Here is a 22,443-nt window from a genome sequence, read left to right as displayed (position 1 = left end):
GTACCCTTAACTTTACCTATTGTGAACAGTGCTCCAATAAACATCAATGTGCAAATGTCTCTGTGATAATGTTGGCTTAAGAATCTTTTGAGTAAACACCCAGGAGTACTCTATGAAAGTCAGAACTATGTACGATGAATATATTCCAATAAAAATGGTCAATAATATAATGAAGGGATTGTTTACACAACTACGTGCAGGGGGTAGATAAACAGCAAGAGACGGAGGTGTCTCACCATTCATAAAAAGTTAAGGGTACTATCGGACCTCTTATCTTCCTGGGAAACAAAATGTGAAGACACTAGATTAGCACCTGTGGCTCTTAACCAGGGGACACGACCAGTCCAAAAAGAAGAGATGGTCTCCTCCCTTCCTGCTCCTGCCTATTCTTCCTGCTAATGCACTTCACAAGGAACGCAGACAGCCTGCCAGGGCACAACAGAGGGAAGCAGGGAGGGGGAACGTTGCTGGAGAAGGAAATGGAAGCTAACCCTGCACAAGCTTCAAGACCTTTCCCTCCATCCTACCCTGCCCTCCCCTAAAACTTAAACATGCTCTTCTTTGAAAGAGATGACATTTTGGCTAATCCTGGTGAATGGCTGTTTATCTTACAAATATTGGGCCACCTTTCCCATACAGCGCTCAGCAAGAATCAAGCCCAGAGCAAAGCTCCATCACTATATTTCCACAGCTTTGTGGAAATTTTAAAGGTTGTGTTCATTTACTTCTCCAGATTTCAGCCGAGTGAAGCTTTAAATTCCACCTGAGATGTTGAATTCCACTGTGGTGGGGCTCTGTCATGGGGCTGGCAAAGCAGGATCCCGACACGCTGGCCAGGATCCGTGCAGGTGAAGTATGGTAAGAAACTAAAATCACTGAGGCACAGCAAGGCATCGTATGAGAGAGCTCAGCAAGGCACAGGTCTCGCTCCTTCCTGTCCACCTGGACACCACAGCTGATGTCTGACAGGGGAGCTGAGAATCGCTGGAGTCCGAAAATAGAAAAGCAACCAAATGAGGTGGGTGCATGAAGAAAAAGCCATCAAGCCAGAGACTCATGGACCAAGAAGAGAAGAGCCGGGCATATCGAGGAGAGATGAGAATGAACACAGAGGCAGCCCTGGGTGAAAGATCCAGGTGGTCCTGCCTCGGATGGTCCTGCCATGGCACTTTGCATAGAATGCACATTTGTGTCCCAGTGGCCTGGGAGAGGGCAGCCTCAGCAGGCAGAAAAGCCAAGGGCAGGTTTCCACAGAAAAAGCCTAACAGATGACACCCTGGCCAATGGGGCTGACAGACTTCCAGGCAGGAGGGAGGCCGGCCAGGTGGACCATGGCATGGGCCTTTTCAAATGACTTGACGGTAGCAACCGCCATGCATGAAAACGACTCTGACTAACCAGGTGCCTGTGTTATGTGCCTCTACTCACCACAGCCTTGCTCAGACACGTGAGAATCCCCACAGTCACACTAAGCACTAGGCAAGCATCAGGGTATAATGTGTATAAAGTTTAAGCCCTCACCCTCTCTCTCTCTCTCTCTCTCTCTCTCTCTCTCTCTCTCTCTCTCACACACACACACACACACACACACACACACACACACACGTTTACTTTGCTCAAAAAACCCTCAAAGTAGTATGCCAGCACCTGGGTGATTGATCCAGGACAGCATGATAGTGAGCCATGTCCTCTGCCAGGAGAAACGCCTAGAGACAAAGATGGGGACAGTAGAATAGGACGCCAAGGAGCTCATCCCTTATGGTTTAGGACACACTTATCTGCAGCCAAGACTGGTCTTTCTGAGCCATGTGAACCACCACTTTAATTCTTATAACCCACCAAGGGACTATCATTACGCCTCTTCCATGGCCGCATCTCATCAAGAACAGTACCTTGCCACTGATCATGTAACTCCTGTCAGAGTCAGAGCTGAAACCCATTTTTGTCCAACTCCAAATGTGTATGCTCCTAACCACTAAATGACACTTTTACGCTCACCTGATGTCTCACCTTGGACAGCACCAGATCAACTCAGCACACAAACGAGCTCCAGCAGAATTCCTGTGCCAAGCACCTGGCTTTGGCACATACCCCCTCCCCGGTTGCTGCCCTAGTCTCTCCAGCTGTACAGCCAGGACAGGACAGGGCATATGACCCAAGAGCAGGTTCCCGGCACCCGTCTTGTTTCTGCAGTCACTGCTGTTTGTAACGGTCAAGGCCAGTGTGTGAAGCCCGACGCAGAAGCTGCAAGCTTGGGTGCGAATGCCGCTCCACGGGTGCCCAGACTGCCCTGCACGAACCTGACCCACCCGCTGCTCCTGAAGGCCCCTGTGCAGATCAGTGGTGTGCAGGTGTGTGTTCTACTAAATGGAAAAGCCAGTTGAACAATAAGCGAGATGCTATCTTGCTCTTTCAAAAATGTGTTTTCACATTCAAAAGGAAAAGAAAATCTAAAGAAAGGAAAAAGGCAAAAACTATTAAAAAGTAACCACCTCTGCACAATGGCTTTAATGCCTTAACTCTCCCATCATTTAAAATTAAGGTACCCACCATCAATTTTCACAATGATGTTGTAGCAAGATAGCATGGGATGCTTATGGTCCATGCCCAAAAGGTAATCTCATGTCCTTCATGTGAAATACTGCCTGTGAGTTCCAGCTGCAGTTTTAACAGATTCAGGATCTCACAGAACAGGATCTTACAGTGGTGATGTGTCTGCCGTGTGAACCAAGCAGGCTCCCCAGCGCTGTCCAGCGGAGGGGCACACACCCCTTCATCTCACCTGTGATCAGTTTATGTTTGTGCCCCATCCGTAAATTACCTTTTCCTTCACTCCTTCACGCCTGCCAGTGCTCCCGCTGACACGGGCCACATGTAAATCCAGCGGCAGAGCAGGGCACAGATCACCTCGTGCTGTGAATCAGTCCAGGAAAGCACCAAAAGCTGTATGTAAATTAACTCCCTCCTCCAGAAGAGGGAAATCCCCCAAATGTCAAAGCAGAAAGACTAGAATTAATTCCTCCCCACCTTTCCAGACATACAAAGAAAGCTGGGCACACCAAAAGTTACAGCACACACTCACAATGTTTCTTCATTGATGTGACAAAACACTCTGACCAGTACCAACTTGAGGAGGAAAGGGTTTATTTGTCTTACATCTCCCAGGTCACAGTTCATCAGGGGGCCCAAGGTGGGAACTCAGGGCAGGAACCTGGAGGCAGGAGCTGGAGCACAGGCCATGGAGGAATGCTGCTTACTGGCTTGCTCCCCTGCTCCCCTGGCCTCTGTCCGGCCTGCTTTCTTATCCAACACAGGCCCACCCGCCCAGGGGTGGCACCACCCACAATGGGCTGGGCCCTCCACATCATTCAACAATCAAGAAAACGCCCCACAGACCTGACCACAGGCCAGTCCTATGGAGGACATTCCCCAAATGAGGCTCCCTCAACCCAGGTGTGTCAAGTTGACACTGAAGCATCCAGCACACGCAGCGTCTCACTTGATCCTCAGCACAGCCCTGAACAAACAGCTTGCTAGATACAGCAAGGAAGCAGCAACAAAAGAAAACTTATAGTAGAACCATCTAGAAGGCTGGGGCACAGGCCCAAGTCAAGAACACAGACACCTCAACCTTCCACCTACTCATCCATCCAAATCTATGTGACGTTTCAAGTAACTGTGATGTGATGGCTCCGTGAAAGCCACTGGTGATATGAATGAGTTTTCCAGATGTTTGCTGTCCGAACAAAGGCAAACGCCAATCAAATAATAAAAACACTTCTTGGTAGACCAGTGGGATGGCTCAGAAGATGACAGCACTTGCCACCAAGCCTGGTGACCTAAGTTTAAGTTTAATCTTACACACACAATAAATATTGAAAAAAAAAAAAAACAAAAACCATAGCTTGGAAGGAAAGGCGCACAGGAGACCACTTTCTTTTTTAAAAAAAAATATTTTATTTTGTTTTGTTTTATTTTATGTGTATGAGTGTATTGCCTGCATGTGGAGGGTGTTGGATCCCCTGGAACTAGAGTTATGGATGGTTATTAGCCACCATGTGAGGAACCTCTGGAAGAACAGCACATGTTCCTAACCTCGGAGCCATCTCTCCGGCCCTGAGAGACCCCTTTCTTTATCTTGAAAATTAAAGATAAGCAGGAATTAACTTAGCATCGTAGAAATGTCATGTGTAAAAGTCCAGTGACTTAAGTGACTATGTTACATCCAAAGAAGTCAAAAAAAAAATCTTGAGATAAGAGGAGGTGTGCAAGAAAGGACTGTAAGCCAGAGTTTTCAAGCCTGTGTGAGCTTGCTAAGGACCCTAATCTTTAGGATGCCACTGGCAATGTGCTTCTGTTGGGAAGAAAATATGGCGATCCAGTTTGTACCCTTATGCCATCCATGAACACCACTCAACATTCCATGTGTTCACCTACCTCCTGTGCTCTCTGCTTAGCTCCTGCAGGCTGTAGTACATGTCTAATTGAGTACCAGTAAAAAAAGTAATAATGACTAACGTCCTCCTAAATGGAGGCCGCCCAACATATACATGTCTAATTGAGTACCAGTAAAAAAAGTAATAATGACTAACGTCCTCCTAAATGGAGGCCCTCCACTGCCCAACATATTATTTTACTGTCATCAGTTTTTAATGAGACCTAGTGATTATAAAGTCACCTTAAAAAATATCACCTTGAAATAGAGAACATCAAACTTTATATTGGAAGAATATAAAATCCCATATGCAACCTTAGAGACTAGTGTGGTACACCCACTCCACATTCAAAGAAATGGCCAAATGGCTCATTTGCAGTGGTCACAACTGTGGATTAGATCTCGGACTGTTACACATCAGCACTGAGTCGCAGCAAGGCATATAAATCTTACAACGACATAACAAGGGCCACATCACTGTGTCACTGAAATTGTGACCAACTCTTCCAACTCTAAAGAGTCTCTAAATCAGGTGACAACAGTATAATCAGGTGACAACACTATAATCAGGTGACGACAGTACACAAGCTTCCTGGGGATCAGAAAACATCAGCACACAGGTTTCCCAGGGTCTGAAGACTACTGACCTGAAATAGTTGGACTTATAGAAAAGGGGATCTTGGCAGATCTTCTAACAGGAAAGTACTAAAACTTGGCCTTTTTTCCAGGTCATAAGTGTGATGCCTGCACAAGGCACCTCCTCTTCTATGAGAAGTTCATCTTGTCACATGGAGAGGAGCAAAAGGAAGAGAGAGCAGGAGGAGGAAGAGGGAGAGAGAGAGATGGAGAGGAAGAGAGGGAGGAAATCCAAATCCCGAGCTCTAGCTCAGAGAGAGCTGTGGGGTTCCCCTGGATGGCTGCAGACCGGGGCAAGGTCTACAGAAGCAGCAGAGAAGACACCACCTAAGAACGCAGTAAGGTAAGACCCCAGCGTCTGGCTCTAGTCTTCTGCTGGTTTTCCACTTCTTCTGCTTGTACTGTTGAACAAGTCACGTCTTTTCCCAGAATCTCAGAAGTTCCCATCTATACGCTGCAGAAACATCCATCTCACCAGCTACAGAGACCATCGAGTGAAGATGGAACCATCCCTAAGGAAGCTCGAAACACTCAGTAATGGCTAAGCAAAAAGTCCTCCTTTCCCCCAGAACGGCCCTTGGCCCCTGAGCCTGAAATGTGACAGCCTAGCCCCTTCCTTGCTTCCCCTTTAGTCAAAGACAACGTCTGACCTGGAACACAGGTGTTAGAAAAAGTGAACTGAGTGACTTAGCCAAGTGCCTGGAACTGTTCACCTCCAACTAAACAAAATTCCACTCCGGGTGATACAGGCGCTCTGTGTGTCCCCAAAGAGCTTGCTGACGGTTCCCCACTCAAAGCCTGTCAGTACACATGTGTGAAATTTACTGTCAGAAAACTGATACACTCAAGCTAATGGGCTCTAACAAGCAGGGATGCAACTTGACTTTGCTGGGGAAATGTCAGAGACGGCACCACACCAACCCTTTAAGGAAAAGAGAAATTATTTCCACTCTAATTGCCAAGGGAAACTCTCAGGTGAGGGCTGAGGTACATGACCTGGCTAAGTAGCTCTGAAACCCCTGTTGGGAGAAACACTCACTGCAAGTTTAAAACCATGGGCCGGGGGGCACAAGTTAGCTGTCTTTGAGGTCAGAGCAGGGAAGTGTGCATGAAAACTTCCTTCCAAGCCCCCTCATCCTCACACCCTCCTCCGGAACATCCCTAGACACACAGCAGTTAAACAACAGCCATGGATCTGTTCTCTGGCTTCAGCAGCTCTGCTTGATCGTATTTATAACATTAGTTTAATTAAAGTTTCCGGGGAGATAGATTAATTTCTTAGTGTGGAAAATCAGTTCTTCTCAACGACAACATCAGCACCCCTGGTCTAACTAGAAAATTAATGCAGCAATTGGAACTTTTCTTTCAATTAAAAAGTCAGCATGGCATGGGCACCTTTTATTTTCCAATTCTCCTTTTCCAACAAGTGTATAAAAGGAATAGGGGAGACTAACACACAAACACGCATGTTTTCAAGTCATTCTATCACGGGCAGTCTCTGCAGTTTTTTACTGTTCTTTTTGTCACTGTTGTCCTTTTTTGAGACAAGGTCTTTCTGTAGGCACAGCTGGTGGTCTGGAACTTGCTATGGAGACCAGGCTAGCCTCCATCTCACAGAGATCCACCCACCTCTGCCTCCCAGGTGCTGGAATTAAAGGCATGCACCGCCACACCTGGCTGTTTATTCCTTTTTAAAGTACTCACACATATCCATCAAAAGCACCAGTGAAATTATGGTGACAGAGAAGCATCAATAGTCTTGTGCAAGAAAACATTTGTTTCTCCTGTAGCCTGTTTCCCCTCCATGAGTCCTCTGCAGACCCACCTCTGTGTAATACAACCTCCACACAAAGATGTGTCTGGAGGCAGGTACCTGAAATCACTGTGAGCTACAAATGAAGCTTATTTTTCTCTCCATTCTAAAATATTTTGAGCCTTGTTTATGCAATGAAATATCTTCTTTTTAATCTACTGATGGTGTCAGCCAACAAATCATTAGATAAAGGAGAGATCCTATTGGGTCCTTTGTACTTTTTAACCTGCCCGCAGTTTTAGAAGTCCAGCAATGCAGCTGATGGGGAGGGGGGAGTCACTCCATCATCGACTTCAATTAATCCCTGTACCTCCTATCTCTCTCTTCCATTGGGGCCACAGCTAACTAAAGTCATATTTAAACCCACAAGGGAACAAGAGGAAAACAGGAAGGATCTTGAACAGCCACAGTGAGAATAGGCCTGTGACTGATGTCAAGGAACATAGGGTCCAGAGGCAGAAATATGGAGAGGCCAGTCAGAAAGAGGCTCCCAACCCTGCCATGTGCAGCCTGAGAGGCCAGTCAGAAAGAGGCTCCCAACCCTGCCATGTGCAGCCTGCCTTAACGATTAGAGGCCACCTGCTATTCTGCTACGATTTTGAGTGCATCCCATTGACCACCTACATCTGTTATTATTCCTTTTCAACATTCAGAATGTGTTATGTCACTTCAACACCACAAATATCCATCATCTGCTTGCTCCCATACAGGGCTCTGTCTTGTAGGTCACCACACTACCAAGAACTCCCTGAGCAGAGCGGCCTTCACCTGCACCCCCAAGGCTGTGTCATATCTGGCACAGAACACTCTGAAAGGAAAGGGCATAAGGTGGAATGAAGTGCCCAGCGTCCACTTCAATAGAGGGGAAGGCAGGCAATTAGAACGAAAGAGCAAGTCTTCATGGGAAGCAAGCTCTCGGCTGTGTGTTGTAGCCACGTGCAACCTCAGAGGACTGCAGAACTCTCGCTGGCCCAGTGAGGACATGCCCTTGGGAAGAGTGCAAACCAGGAACTCTCCAGGGTTCTGAAGGGGACTGTAAACCTGAAACCTACATCTGCATGTGATGCGATCATATCAGAGATGCCCAGAAGGCCAAAGGTGAAAGGAGAATTAAACACCCTGGCATTCTAATCTCCCATTATAGGCTTAGGGAGGGAAAGCTGGCTAGGGGGCTGGAGGAAGGACCCTGTGCTTAAGGGCATTTCCTGCAAAGAGCACGTGAGTTCAGTTCCAAACATCCAAATCAGGTGGCTCACAACCACTTGTAAGTTCAGTTCCTGTGGCTCCAACAGCCTCTCTGGTCTCCCTGGGCACCAGGACACACATGACATATACTCACATACACACACACACACACACACACACACACACACACACACAAATAAAAGTAAATCTTAATAAAGAAAGCTGAAGCCAAAAGATAGTAAATACCTCACCCGGAGCCACACAAATTTAATATTTCTTTCAGAGTGACCTCAGTAGAGAGCAATTTTTCACTAATGAACCAGGTTTTCAAACAAAAAATCAAATTTTAACACTGTTTTGCTAACCTGTGGGGGACTTAGAAGAGAAAGACACTTCTAGCAGATGATTTCCATCCTGTGGCAAAGCTTTGCATACTCATAAAACCATTATAAGTTTGCCTTTAGTTAGAAGAGGAGGGAGTTATTCCCCCTCTAACACATGGAATAAAATGGAAAGACACCATGTTATATTCTCAAAACCCTACAAGGACCAGCAGAAGAGCCTCGCTCATGGAACATCTCCTTCCCCATTTGACCTCAGTTACACTTTTTTGTTTCTTTTGATTTTATTTGTGTTCATTTTGTTTCATTTCATTGAAACAAGGTCTCACTCTGCAGACCAGGCCAGACCTGAAACTCAGAGATCCACCTGCGTCTGCCTCCCAGGTGCTGGGATTAAAGGTGTGCATCACCACGCTCTACTTAGTTCCACATTTTAAAAGGGATTCTTTTTATCGTAAAAACCAGATGCCACTGTGCTGTATGTGCTAAGACCAGAAAACCAGGCAAACTATTGGAGAGTCATGCCTGGGGGTGCCAATCAGAATAACCAGGGACCTGACTGGCCTCAAGCTCTATGCTTCACCTTGGAGCTACACAGCATAAGCCACTGCTCTTACAGAGGTGAAAGCTTTACTAAATTGTACTGTTGCAGCATAATACTTTAAACTCATCTCTATACCACTGTACTTAATGACAGTAGCTTGAAATTTTCAACTTTAGCACGCACCCCCTAGCTACATTCCTACACAGCTCTATAGTTAGAGTCCCAGTGGCTCCTACTTTACAAATGCCAAGCACGGTTCCTGGCGAATGAATAGATGAATGAGAAAACTAAGTCCTGATTGCCTTTCAGACTCCTGCAAAGCTGCATGAAAATCACATTTTACAAATGGCAAAGCCAAGACAAGAGTTTAAAATTCGTTTATCTGTGATAAACCACAGATTCCATGTGTCTGGAATAGGAAACAGAAGATGATTCTCCCTTCCCCTTCTTCTGTTTCCCACACTTCCTTCCCTGTCTCTCCCTGTAGACCTTCCCTCACCTCCACACACTCCTCTCACCTGACGACTGGCTACAACATAACTGATGCTCCATGCCTGACTGCAGCCTGACTGACAGCTCACACTGTGACTTAACCTAAGCTTCAGAAACTGTCATACATCGCACCAGAATGGTGACAAACAGCATGGCCGCTGCACAGTTCAGGAGCTCCCCTGGGATCTCCAGGCCTGATTATCTGCACCAGGAATTCAGCGACCATCGTGTCCTGTCCTATGGTATTGCCCAGTATTGTTCCTTCAATTTAAGCATTGATAAGTCCTCTCTTGCAAGCTTGCTCATGATCTTCTTAGACAGAAAATGTAGAGCTGTTGTCTTAGTTGGAAGGAGGCATATGCCAGCCACCTGGTTTTATTTTAATGAATTTCGCTAATGAGCAGTGACGTGCATTTCTGTTATGTGAAGACTATACCAAGCAGGGAGCCCAGAGCCTTAGCTGCTCTCCACGGACCCCTGACCTTTACTAATCATCTCTTCATTTCCCCCATCACAGTGCAGTAGTGTTTGTATAAAACTCACGTAGTACATTGCACAAATGGCTTAACTTCCTGAAGGAATGAGTGGTTTAATAAGACAATATTTGTAGATACTTCAGCTCCCTGGAAGGAAGATGCATATCAACGTATTTCATCATGAAAATTCTACATATAAAAACAGATGCTCATATCCTGAAAGCACTCTGAAATGTTGGACAGAAACCGTGAATTACTGACTTATTCTGTGATTTATAGTAAGTTTAGTTTCCAATTCTACATGCATTACAAAATCAGCTAAATGCAAAAGTTGGATGTGCTCTGTGTTAATAAATAGCATGTTCTAAAAACTAAAATCTAAATACGTTCATCATCTAGAGTATAATCACTGAGCCAACTCTCCTTCATGGTGGCAGTCGAGCCGTGCACGTGTGTGCACGCGCCAAGCTTGCTTGTAAAGTCAGAACAAGAATTCAGAGCTCTATGGACCAGCAAGAAGGTCCAGCAGGTACAGGTCCTGGCTGCCAAGCCTGACCACCTGAGTCCAACTCCTTAACCCACATGGTGGAAGAAGAGAGTCAACTCTCACAAACTGTCCTCTGACCTGCACACGGGGTACCATCACCGCCCACTCACATAAAAAACATAATTCAAAATTGAAAATATAAATTTTCAGAGGTCTGTTGAAACGTGATAAACTGTCCTTAGGAATCTTCCAAGCATGAGGCATAAGCATGTCAACTTTGAGGACGTCCGCGTTCTGTGAAGGCCGTGTGGATGCACTATCTGAATGGAAAGCTCTGTGAGCCCATCCCTTCACTGCTCAGCTCAGCCTATTGCTTGAAGACCAAGAGGGAAAAAGTGACTATCTTGAGCCCTCACAAGTACTCAGCTGCCCTAATGAGCTTTGGTCTGAGCCTAGGCTGCCCCTGATATCCAGGACAAGAGTCAGTAAAGGTGGAAGGAGTAATCATTTCAGAATGATTTTCAGGTAATGTATGAAGAAGCAATGGACTTCATAATAGGAAGGATTTTTGTTTCTTTGAAAGCTGCATACCCAGCAGAGATGGTGTGTGTGCCCAGCAAATTAACTTGACTGAAAATTAAAAGTCATTGAATAAAGTAAAGAAAATCTGTTGGTGGTGAATAGGAAAAGGCCAAGGTCACTTATTAGAATACCAGTGATCATAGGGTCTGCCCTGAGTCCTAGGCATAGGCTGTCACGTGAGCTGGAAATGCATAGGGCAGGTGGGAGGGAGGTCAGTTCAGATCTTGTTCTCAGCTCCTCTGGCAACTATTTTTATTTTTTTAATTTTTTATTGAATTTTTTGTGTATTTCATACAGAACAGCTCAATCAATCTTAATCGCTTCTACATCCCCTTCCTCACTGGCACCCTGCCATAGCCTCCCTCACCAGAACTCATACAATCTGTCATTTGTGTTAAGGCTTGTGGTGTTGAGTTAGTATCCCCAGATGTCCCTCAGTGCAAGTTCATCTACTGAGGTCTAGTCAGCCTATCTAGAGTCTCTCAATTGAGGGAGATCAGCTCTTCCTCACCCAGCAGTAATTAGTTGTCAATATTTCTTCAGGTAAGATTGGAGCCTGCTGTTCATTTCCCCAGTTCTGTGCTGGGTTTGGGTCTGCTTGACTTTGCATGGGTCCTGTGCATGTGGACATCATTGCTGTGGGTTCATAGGAGCAGGGTTCCAGGAGCTTCTGGGACTCTATCTCCATATGGTCATGCACCTCCTCCCTGGCTCTTACAATCTTTCCGCCCCCTCTTCCACAATGCTGAGCCCTTGGTGGGTTAAATTAATATAGGAATCCCTGCAAACTGCTTTTACTAGCACACATTTTGATGATAGTCATCTCTCACCCTTCTATCCTACTGATCCCACGCCTCTTCCAAACTAAACCCCTGTCTACTTTCATGTCTTTTTGTATGTGTTTTTCTTTGGATGACCCAAAGAATTTAAGTGGAGTTGCTTACATGAGCACAGGTAAAGGGGTTATTTACAGGCACACGGGCAACTTATAAGTGGTTACACCACTGAAGAAAATACCCTCCCTACCTCAGTGGCCGTAAACGGCCAAAAGCAGGACATCATAAGCCTGTCCTCCACGCAACCACCGGCTGCCTGTAAGTGTGCTGAAAATTATTAGTATAAAAAGCAACAGACTGCAAAGATGGCTCAGTGGTTAAGAGCCCTGGCTGCTCTTGCAGAGGACCCAGGTTCAGATCCCAACACCCACACGACAGCTACAATCATCTGTAACTCCAGCTCCGGGGGATCTGACAACCTCTTCTGATCTTCACAGGTGCTACAGAACATGAGCACACTTACACACATGCAGGAATAACACTCATACACACAAAATAAAATAAAAATACATAAAATATTAAAAGGCAGATAAAAGAAAAACCAACAAAAGGCAGTAGAGACAATCAGCTTAGCTGCCCAACAGGATGGGTTGTCTGAGATGTCTGCTTGACATAGCCTGCTGCCTCACTCTAAGCTGCTAACTGGGCCCTGCTGAGCAGCTGAAGCAAGTGAAAAACACAAGTCTGAGTAGCAGCAGCGAGTGCTGACGACCGACTAAAATAGTAACTCTTTCCTTGTGACAATTTGTGCAATTAGCTCCGTTTCTCAATTCTAACCTTTTTATAAAAAGAAGAAAATCCTGCCATGGTAAAGTACTTCATAATAATGCAATTGCCTAGGAAATCCTTCTACCTTTTAAATGTTTTCTCAGTGTATATTTTTATTGGATTTCTTAGCATTTCATACAAAACATCTTAATCATCTTTAGATGCCCCCCCGTCCCCACACCCCTCCAGAGTTCATGCATTCTTGCACATATGGTAAGGCCTCCTGAGTCAAGTCAGTGTGTCCACACGTCCCTCGGTGCAAGTTCATCTAGTGGAGCCTAGTCAGCCTATCTAGAGTCTCGCCCTCAAAGAAGATCAACTCTTCCTCACCCAATTGCCCATGATTCTTCAGTTTATGTTGGGGTCTGCTCCCCTTTCCCCAGTTCTATGCTGGGTTTTTGTCTGACTGAGTTTGCAAGGTCTTTGCATGCTGACACCGCTGCTGTAGGTTCCTATGAGCAGGTCCCAGGGGCTGTAAGACTGTCTCCTTGGGGTCATGCGTCTCCTCCTGTGGCTCGTACAGTCTTCCTGCCCCTCTCCTGCAGTGGTCCCTCAGCCCGGGTGTGTGAGGTTTAATACTGTAAACTTTACTGTGTTATCTAGTCGGCATACAAAGGAGCGCACCTGTCTCTGCATTTCCGGAACGGTCCTGCCTGTGTCTTCTTGCCCTCGTTCCCATCCTCCTGCTCAGCCTCCAGCTTGCACCCTCCTGTGCCCCATGTTCTTCCTGTTCACATTCATGGTACATGTGCTCTGTTACCTTTCCCACAACCTTCCTTAAAGCCCCTTTTTGTCCCTCGGGGGCCTTTCTACTGACCTGAGTGAGATTTAATACAGTAAACTTTATTGTGTTATCTAGTTGGCATACAAAGGAGCACACCTGTCTCTGCATTTCCATAATGGTCCTGCCTGTGCCTTCTTGCCCTCGCTCCCATCCTCCTGCTCAGCCTCCAGCTTGCACCCTCCTGTGCCCCATGTTCTTCCTGTTCACATTCATGGTACATGTGCTCTGTTACCTTTCCCACAACCTTCCTTAAAGCCCCTTTTTGTCCCTCGGGGGCCTTTCTACTGACCTGACCTCTAAGAACCTATGGTTTTCAGCTTTATGGGGCCGAGTTATCTCACTAAATATATTTTCTCATTCTACCCATTTTCCTGGAAATTTCATAATTTTATTTTTCTTTGCAGTTAAATAAAGCTCCATCGTGCATATGTATTACATTTTCATCATCCACTCAGCAGCTTATGGATGTCTAGGCTGGTTCCATTACCTTGCTACTGTGAACAGCGCAGCAGTAGGTAGTCTCTCGGGTAAGAAAGAGCACGCGCGGGTGTTTCCCGTGGACCGCAGTGCTTGGTCATATGAAGGTTCTCAGGAAAGGCAGAGCACGCGCGGGTGTTTCCCCTGGACCGTAGTGCTTGGTCATATGAAGGTTCTCAGGTAAGAAAGAGCACGCGCGGGTGTTTCCCGTGGACCGTAGTGCTTGGTCATATGAAGGTTCTCAGGTAAGACAGAGCACGCGCGGGTGTTTCCCCTGGACGGTAGTGCTTGGTCATATGAAGGTTCTCAGGAAAGGCAGAGCATACCCAGGTGTTTCCCCTGAACGGTAGTGCTTAGTTGTATGAAAGCTCTATCTTTAGGTTCTTGAGAAACTGCTATACTGATGTCCATAGTGGATACACCAGTTTGCATGCCCAGTAAGAGTGAATAAGGCTTCCCTTTCTCCACATCCTTGCCAACATTTAGTGTCATGTTTTCTTGATAATAGCCCTTCTGACTGCCATGAGGTAGAATCTCAATGTAGTTTTAATCTGTATTTGTCTGATGCAGATTAAATCCTGATAGCTAAGGATGTTTTTTGACCATTTTTATTTCTTCCTTTTAAAATTTTTAATTTATTTTTGTTTTATGTATGACTGTTTTGTCTGCATGTACGTATGTGCAGCCACATGTACAATGAACACAGAGTCTAGAAAAGGTGTCAGATCCCCTAGAGCTGGAGTTACAGGCAGTTGTTAACCACCATGTCGGTGCTAGAAACCAAACCCAGGTCTTCTGCAAGAGCAGCCAGTGCTCTTATCTGCTGAGCCATTTCTCCAGTCCTGTTTTTTCTCTGTTGAGAATTGTCTGTTCAGTTCCTTGGTCTGTTCATTGATTTCTGGTGTTTAATTTTTGCAGCTCTTTATATATTTAGATATTAATCCCTGGTCTGAAGTACAGCAAAGATTCTCTCCCATTTCATAGGCTTGTTGATTTTAGAAGCATTTCTAATCCTCTGCAGAATCTTTGCCCTGCAAAGACTCCCTGGGGCTGTGACTTCATCTTGGACAGTACATAGTGTGAGTACTCTATGAAGGTGGCAGAGAGGCTAAGATTTGGGAGGCAGTTCCATGTCAAGGTTTGTTTCGATGCTCATCTGACTGAAAGTGACCTACCTCGTCTAAGCCTCTATTTCTGAATCTATAAAACAGGCCTAATAATACAGTGACTATGTGGTTATTGTAAGAAATATTAATCCCAGCGCATGGCCTAACTGGGAGTGGAGGATCAATAAACACGGGTCTCTCCCTGGTACCAGTCCACATTGTAGGGAGCCATGGGCCCCCTGCCCAGAAATAGTAACTATTGTCTGCCTCAACCTTGTAAATTTCTTCATCCTGTAAAAGCATCCTGCCTCCTGCGAGCCTGGCTGTGGAAGGTGCTGTAAACAGCGGAACTTACCTGCCCAGTTTCTTCCGCCCTCTGCTTCCCTATAAAAGCTTTGTACAAACGTTCAAGAAAGAGAAGAGAAAGTGAAGTGAACCTCATCTTGGCGTCCCTGTTGTCCTTTCCTCGGCTCTGCTGGTCAGAGTCGTGGCTTGCGGCAAGTGGTGGCCCATACGGGGATCGCAGCATGCTAAACTCTCTGGGCGAGACCTAGCGGCGACTCTGGATTTTTTGGGGGGGCGGGGACCAGCTGCGAGCCGACACCATGTTCCTGGCCACTCTGTACTTCGCGCTACCACTCCTGGATTTGCTCCTGTCTGCCAAAGTGAGTGGCGGGGACCGCCTTGACTGCGTGAAAGCCAGCAATCAGTGCCTGAAAGAACAGAGCTGCAGCACCAAGTACCGCACGCTAAGGCAGTGTGTGGCAGGCAAGGAGATCAACTTCAGCCTGGCTTCCAGCCTGGAGGCCAAGGATGAGTGTCGCAGCGCAATGGAGGCCCTGAAGCAAAAGTCTCTTTACAACTGCCGCTGCAAGCGGGGCATGAAGAAAGAAAAGAACTGCCTGCGCATCTACTGGAGCATGTACCAGAGTCTACAGGGAAATGATCTGCTGGAAGATTCCCCGTATGGGCCACCACTTGCCACAAGCCACGACTCTGACCAACAGAGCCGAGGAAAGGACAACAGGGACGCCAAGATGAGGTTCACTTCACTTTCTCTTCTCTTTCTTGAACGTTTGTACAAAGCTTTTATAGGGAAGCAGAGGGCGGAAGAAACTAGGTGCTGTTTACGGCACCTTCCACAGCCAGACCATGAGGCAGGATGTTTTTACAGGATGAAGAAATTTACAAGGTTGAGGCATACAATAGCTACTATTTCTGGGCAGGGGGCCCATGGCTCCCTACACACATCTTTCCAGATCTTTCCAGATGCCCAAGAGAACAGTGTGGACATGTGAAAGGAACACACTAGAAAGGAGAGACTTCCTGCCTCTAATCCAGGCTCTTGGTTGAGCACAGTCAGCACTCAAATGTTACCATCAGGACTCCAGTGTGTTAGTGTTGAAGAAAAAGACAAGGTAAGAAGAATTAGAAAACAAAACAGGCACCTCTGGGCGGAAGGAAACGCGCAGCTGGGAGGGAGGGGTGAGCCTCTGTGATGTTCATGCTCATGAGGGCAGCCACAGGAACTAGAGGCCTCAGCATCCTGGTACCTATAGGAAGCCCTAGCTGCTCTAAGGTCGGCTTAGGCTGGCTGAGAAGGGACTTGAGAAGACGAACGGCTTGTTTCCTGCACTGCACACCACTGCATCCTTTATCCTCTCCTCCCTAGGGCTGTGAATCAACGCTTGTGTTCCAAGCCCTGGTTCGTCCACTGGAACTCATCTTCCCTACCACCTCCCCCTCTGCTATACCTGCAGCTCTGAAGTGCCAGACATGCACCAACGCACAAAACTATAGGGAAAGCTTCTTAAAATATTTATGCAATAGGATCTTCACCACCCATAAGAAGGAAATCCTGTCATTTGTGGCACTGTAGATGGAAACAGAGAATTTTAGGTTGGGTGAAATAATCCAGCCACAGTAGGACAAATACCTCACCTTCTCACTCATTTGTGGAAGCTAAAAACGTTGGTCTTGGAATAAGAGAATGGAATTGTGCTCCCTAGAGGTCAGGAAGCACCCAGGGCAGGGTTAAATAAAGAAAAGAAAGATAGGATGAATTAATTCTAGTACTCTGTAGTACAGTGGGCTAATTTTGTCTGTAGCAGTTTATGTTTCAAAATATCTAGAAGAATCCAAAGATTCTACAATATACAGAAATGCTGAAGATTTCAAAATACACTGTATACCTGAGTAATCAATCACACAGTTCCCGTGTGTACAAACACTGCGTACTAGCTAAAATTTTTTAATGGATCTTCTTAGGTTCCACCTTCAGAGAATTCGATCCAGCAGGTCAGGGATAGGCCAGGTTATCCGCATTTTTTAATAAGTACCCCCAGGTAATTTTATGCCACAGTCAATTTGGGGGCCCGTGCTTCCAGACTTTTCCTTCATAAAAACCAAAATTTATCTCTCCTATGGCTCTGCCTTTCTTTCTGGGTCTGTTACCCACCAAGTTGTCTAGAAATATATTTGTGCTTCGGGCCCTGGAATCATTAACTAGAATAGTCACATAAGTTTCTCCCATAAGATCTTACATATTAGCCACAAGCCAAAAAGTGAAAAATATATAAAAATAAATAGTTAAAACAGACAAACTAGAATCCCCTTGCTCATTTGTGTAAGCGGCAGCAACCCAGCAGCTCCTGCCCACTTCCATCTCTCCTGACCAAGAGGCCGCTGGAGCCGGAAGGATAAATACTGGAAGAAGCTTGGCGGGAAGGTCAGAGGTGCCACAGATGTGCACAATGAAAGGCCAACAAAGACATGTGCTTTGAGCAGCACAGGTCTAAGGACTGCTCAGGATATTTACCATTTCGTTTATGAACACATGCAGCGTGGTGTGTCATCACAGGAGTACCTGTGACACACAGATGGTGACAAACGTCCATCATCCTGGGGACATGACCTAGGAGCTTGTCATTGGCTAAAACATTGCTTAGAATTGCCAACTGTGTGTGAGCATTAATTCTCCCTCTTACAAAAGAAGATACTGAAATGCAAAGACATTAACCCGCCTGAACTTACAGTCAAGCACTGGGCCGAGGAGAGAGAGAGCACATCACAGGAGGTGGAATCCTGAGTGTGCAGCTAACAGCAGACACTTCCTTTTTCTCTTCTTCAAAGTGAACAATGTCAAGAAACAGTAAAGCGTTTGAAACAAAAGTGCATAGAACGCGTGGCGGGGAGATAGCAGCACCTCGGGCGGCGCGTTGAAAACGGCCAACCTGGCTGATGGTTTAGGAGGCTAGGCGGCTCCTTCCCTCTGCAGTCTCCTTCCCGCAGCCCCAGTGCTGAGCATATTTCAGCATACCTAATTGCCCATTCAGAATCACAGATAAAGGAGAGCTACCTAACAGGCCACTTTGTTTCTAAGGAACTGGAAAAACCCAGTGAGCTCTTCAAGGTAGAAATGGAGAGCACAGCTGAGGGCTGGCTTCATCCAGGCTGCCTGGCCAGGTCTGCTGGGTAAAAAGAACCCGTGGTTCCCATGGAAACCTTTTTCAGGCATAGCTATGCTATGCTCTTGAAGTGGAAAGACCTTGGGTGTCTGGGAAGCATCTTAACTAGATCTATCAAGATGGATCAAGTCTCATGAGACAAGCCTTGTCTGGATCCTGACACCCCTCTCCTGCCTCCAAGCATTCTAGAGGAGACGGCCGAGCTGGGCTGCTGGGGTGGTGAGCACACTCTGATTGCCCTGGAAATACCCTTAGATGGGAGGCTGCCCCCAACATCCCTGCCCCTTTACCCTTGGCCCTGGGAGATGCCTACAGCTGGACAGTAGCTTCCCTTTGATGACATCATTACTGAAGACAGAAATGTATGAGAACTGCTTAGAATACAGAGAGAGAGAAAGAGAGACAGAGAGAGAGAGAGAGCCTCTATCATTAGCCTCTGTCACTATGCATAAGGATTTTCAGTGGGTTCTGTAGATCAAAACACCCCCCCACCAGCATTACCCAGCTGTCCCTTTGCTCCAAATGCCATAACAGACCCATTGTTTCTTCCCTCAGCTATCAGTGAGCCTGCCTGCAGACAGACACAGGGAAGTGCACCTCCACCTCCCCACAGCCCACAGCGTCCTGTGAACCCCACCCCATCCATCGTTTTGCTGTCTGCTGACAAGTAGCAGGCCCCTCTCTCTGTGGAGAAAAGATGGCCCCAACTGCAAAAGATTCAAAGAACACCCCCTCAGGAAGGCTCCATTTGGAAAACAATACTTCAACAAAACTGCACTTGATGAGGTAAAATGGAATTAGCTGCCACCACCACAGCAGAGGCTTCTGGGATTCATTCTAAGGTAGACTGACTTATTGGCTCCTGAGTGGAAGGAACTCAACGGCAATCTATCACTGTTAACTGTGATCATAGCTCAATGGATGTTCAACCAGTGTCCAGAGCTCACTGAGGGACACTTAGAGTCCCCAGTCTGTAATCAACCTTTCCTACATCTGTTCCATCTTAATGAACTGTTTTCTTACCGAATTACAGTTGGATATTTCAGCATAACTAATGGCCCATTCAGCAGGTTAAATGACAATTAAGGTCCCTTGGTTTTGGTTTCCTGGCAAGTTTTGAAAGGGGGTTGGCATTTTCCCCCTTTCCTTTACAGGACAGGGTTTCAAGGGTAAAGATCAAAGTCAAACATACCTATTACAGTCCACGTGGAGAAGGAGGTGAGAAGCACTCACTGACAGCGCAACCTTATGCCACTGTCCGTCAGCCATGCGGTAGGGAAGGGCCTCCGTCCTGGGCTTCCCACGATGCATATAATGGTAGCGGATCTCATCCCTCAGGCCGCTGCTCTCCAGTTCAAAATAGCTGGATGTAAAGATCAAAGGTTTGTTTTATTTTTGTTGTGAATATCCTTGTACTCATCAGCTCCCACCCCTTATTACCAACTCTCTCAGAATCTAAAATTAGCTAAACACAACACAGAGGGCCATGACCTGAAATCAATGGTGCCACCCAGAACCCAATCCACCTGCTGTCTGAGTGGCCTTCTGCATCGCCCTGAGCGTCTGACACGGAGATCAATGGGTCTGCGGTGAGGCAAAACCCACAAGCTAATTAGCAAATCTGCAAGCAGCATCTCTTAAATACTTAAAAGTGCAGTTCACCCTCTTTCTATTGACTGAAAAGGGCCATCTGTGTGGAAAGGATTTATTGACGTTTACTTTCAGAACTGTCATTTAAACTTTTTCAAGAACTAATGAGAAATAAAAGTTGGCTTGGACTTCACTCATCTTTTCAGTGTTGCAATTTAAGTTCTTTTTCTTTCTTCCTTCTATACAAAAATGTGCTTTAACTGGATGTCAATTTCTGCGTGATGAACAGGGGATGGATGGAACATGGAATTGCTCATGGACAAATCTCTACTTCAGAGTGTCACAGTGTGAAACGTGTAAGTGGATTTTCTTTCCTAAGAAGGATCTCATGTTTTCCAAACCTATGAGAAATTCTTGGAGCCACGAATGTAGCCTAAGGTTCGTCATACTTTAGGGACACTCCTTAGTCACCCTCCGGGGCTGGGACTTCCATGGGTGACAGACTTCCTTTCACAGCTTTTCTGGATGCTGTCCTCACTGTCATTATCACGGCCTCCCCTTGTGACCAGCCACATACCAGCATGCCACACCCTCTCTACTTCATCTCCCATGGCATCCTGTGACATACTAATCAGTAGTTATTACTATAATGCATATTTTCTAAAAGAAGAAATCCGTTAACATTTATTTTAAGGAAGCTCTTAAATTTCTCTGAAGCAGCTAACACATTTTAGAAGAATCAAACCAGAGAATTTAAGTCAAGAAGACATGAGAAGCTGGGTGTGGTGGCACACACCTTGAGTCCAAGCACTCGGGAGGCAGAGGCAGTTGGATCTCTGTGAGATCAAAGCCAGCCTGGTCTACATAATGCGTTCCAAGCCAGCTGGGGCAACAGGGAGACCCTGTCTCAAAAAAACAAACAAAAGACATTAGAGATCACTTGGTCATTTATTGATTCACTCAACTCAACGTGCCTCTACTGAATACTCAGAAAAGGAATAGAAACTGGCCTGAAGTATCAGTCCCTCTACCAAGAAGCCTTGAGATTAGAAAAGAAGCGAGTGAAATGTGTCCCTCCCCCACTAAAAACAGGAAGTAGGTCTTCAGACATGGCTCAACGGTTAAGAGCACTGGCTGCTCTTGGTTTCGAGTCCCAGCATCCACATGATGGCTAATACCCATCAGTAACTCCAGTTCCAGGGAATCTGATACCCTCTTCTGGTCTCTGCAGGCATTTCATGTACACAGTGCACTTACATGCATGCAGGCAAAACACTCATGCACACAAAAAGAAGCAAAAATAAATAAGTTTTAAAAAAGAAAGGAGCCCACAAGTGACAAGGGAGGAGCTAGGGGACATTGCCATTACCAAGCATGCTGGGGAAAGGCCAAGTGCCTTTGTGAGCCTCACCCTCTGTGAATTCTTCAAGGTGGGCATTTCCATTGCTACTTTAATTGTGAATTCCCACATGGTCAGATATAACACCTCTGCCCCACAGGAGGACACATCTCCAGTACAGAAACGTACCTTGTGTGAGACCTTACTAATATCCACACATCACAAGAGATCTCTCAATTACTTTATTTTGAACAAAAAGAGACTCCTGGGAGAAGGGACATGACTTTGAAAGGACTTAACTCAAGAACGATTAGAATGCATACTGGGCTGGCTGGCAGAGTCATAAGGAGGGGCTAAGTACATTTAACCAGATTCAATCACTATTCCTGGGGTTACGGCCTCATTAAGCAAGTGCTTAATGTGTTATAAATAGATCATTTAAAGATCACTTTACAAAGCACTGGAGTAAGTGATTACCTTGTGGTAATCACAAATATGTAGCTACAAAGAAAGAAACCTGCTCCCACGCTGCATGAGTGGATACTTGTATCTTGGGCGACATTTCTGACAGAATCATGCACACATTCAGAGGCACTGCATCTCCAACAACTTGGATACAAATCAGGATGATGTGTGCCTGAAGAATCTGTCAGACGACTGTTGAAGTGGCCCCAGAAATGACAAAGACACTGGAGCTAAGGAACATCCGGTCAAACCGGTTCCATGGGGATGAGAGGGGACTATGGCAGCACTTCTAGATGCTAACTCCACTGATAGAGATGTGAGGCCCTGACAGCAACCTGGAGGAGGCAATCACTGATCTGATGGGGTTCAGCTGTGGCACGGTAGGGGACCCCATGATCCGAAAGAGAGCCATATCACCCAATGTGGCACTGTAATTTGAATATGAAGCTTTCCCCCAAAAGGCTCGTCTGCTGAAGACTTGGTAGCCAGCTCCAATAGAGAGGTCTGACTTTATCAGTGTATTGATCCCTTGATTTATAATACGCTGGCACTACTGGGGTGGGCCTAGGTGATGGAAGCTTGCCACTGAGCTGGAAAGTTAGCCCAAGTTCATTCATTCA

General features: G+C 46.1%; 1 protein-coding gene across 1 annotated transcript in view; it reads right to left on the bottom strand.

The window, feature by feature from the left end:
- Positions 1-22,443, bottom strand: part of LOC103743263 (protein kinase C-binding protein NELL1-like) — a gene marked incomplete at its 5' end in the record, with an annotated part of 233,347 nt that overhangs the window by 30,052 nt on the left and 180,852 nt on the right. Inside the window, one exon of the mRNA XM_008844495.1 lies at positions 19,622-19,792. Within this exon, the coding sequence (XP_008842717.1) occupies positions 19,622-19,792 (171 nt within the window). The remainder of the gene's footprint in view (positions 1-19,621; positions 19,793-22,443) is intronic.

This window comes from Nannospalax galili, unplaced genomic scaffold (assembly GCF_000622305.1).
Source record: "Nannospalax galili isolate Female #2095 unplaced genomic scaffold, S.galili_v1.0 scaffold1302, whole genome shotgun sequence".
Taxonomy (NCBI): Eukaryota; Metazoa; Chordata; class Mammalia; order Rodentia; family Spalacidae; genus Nannospalax; species Nannospalax galili.
This window is presented reverse-complemented; position numbering and strand designations above follow the sequence as displayed.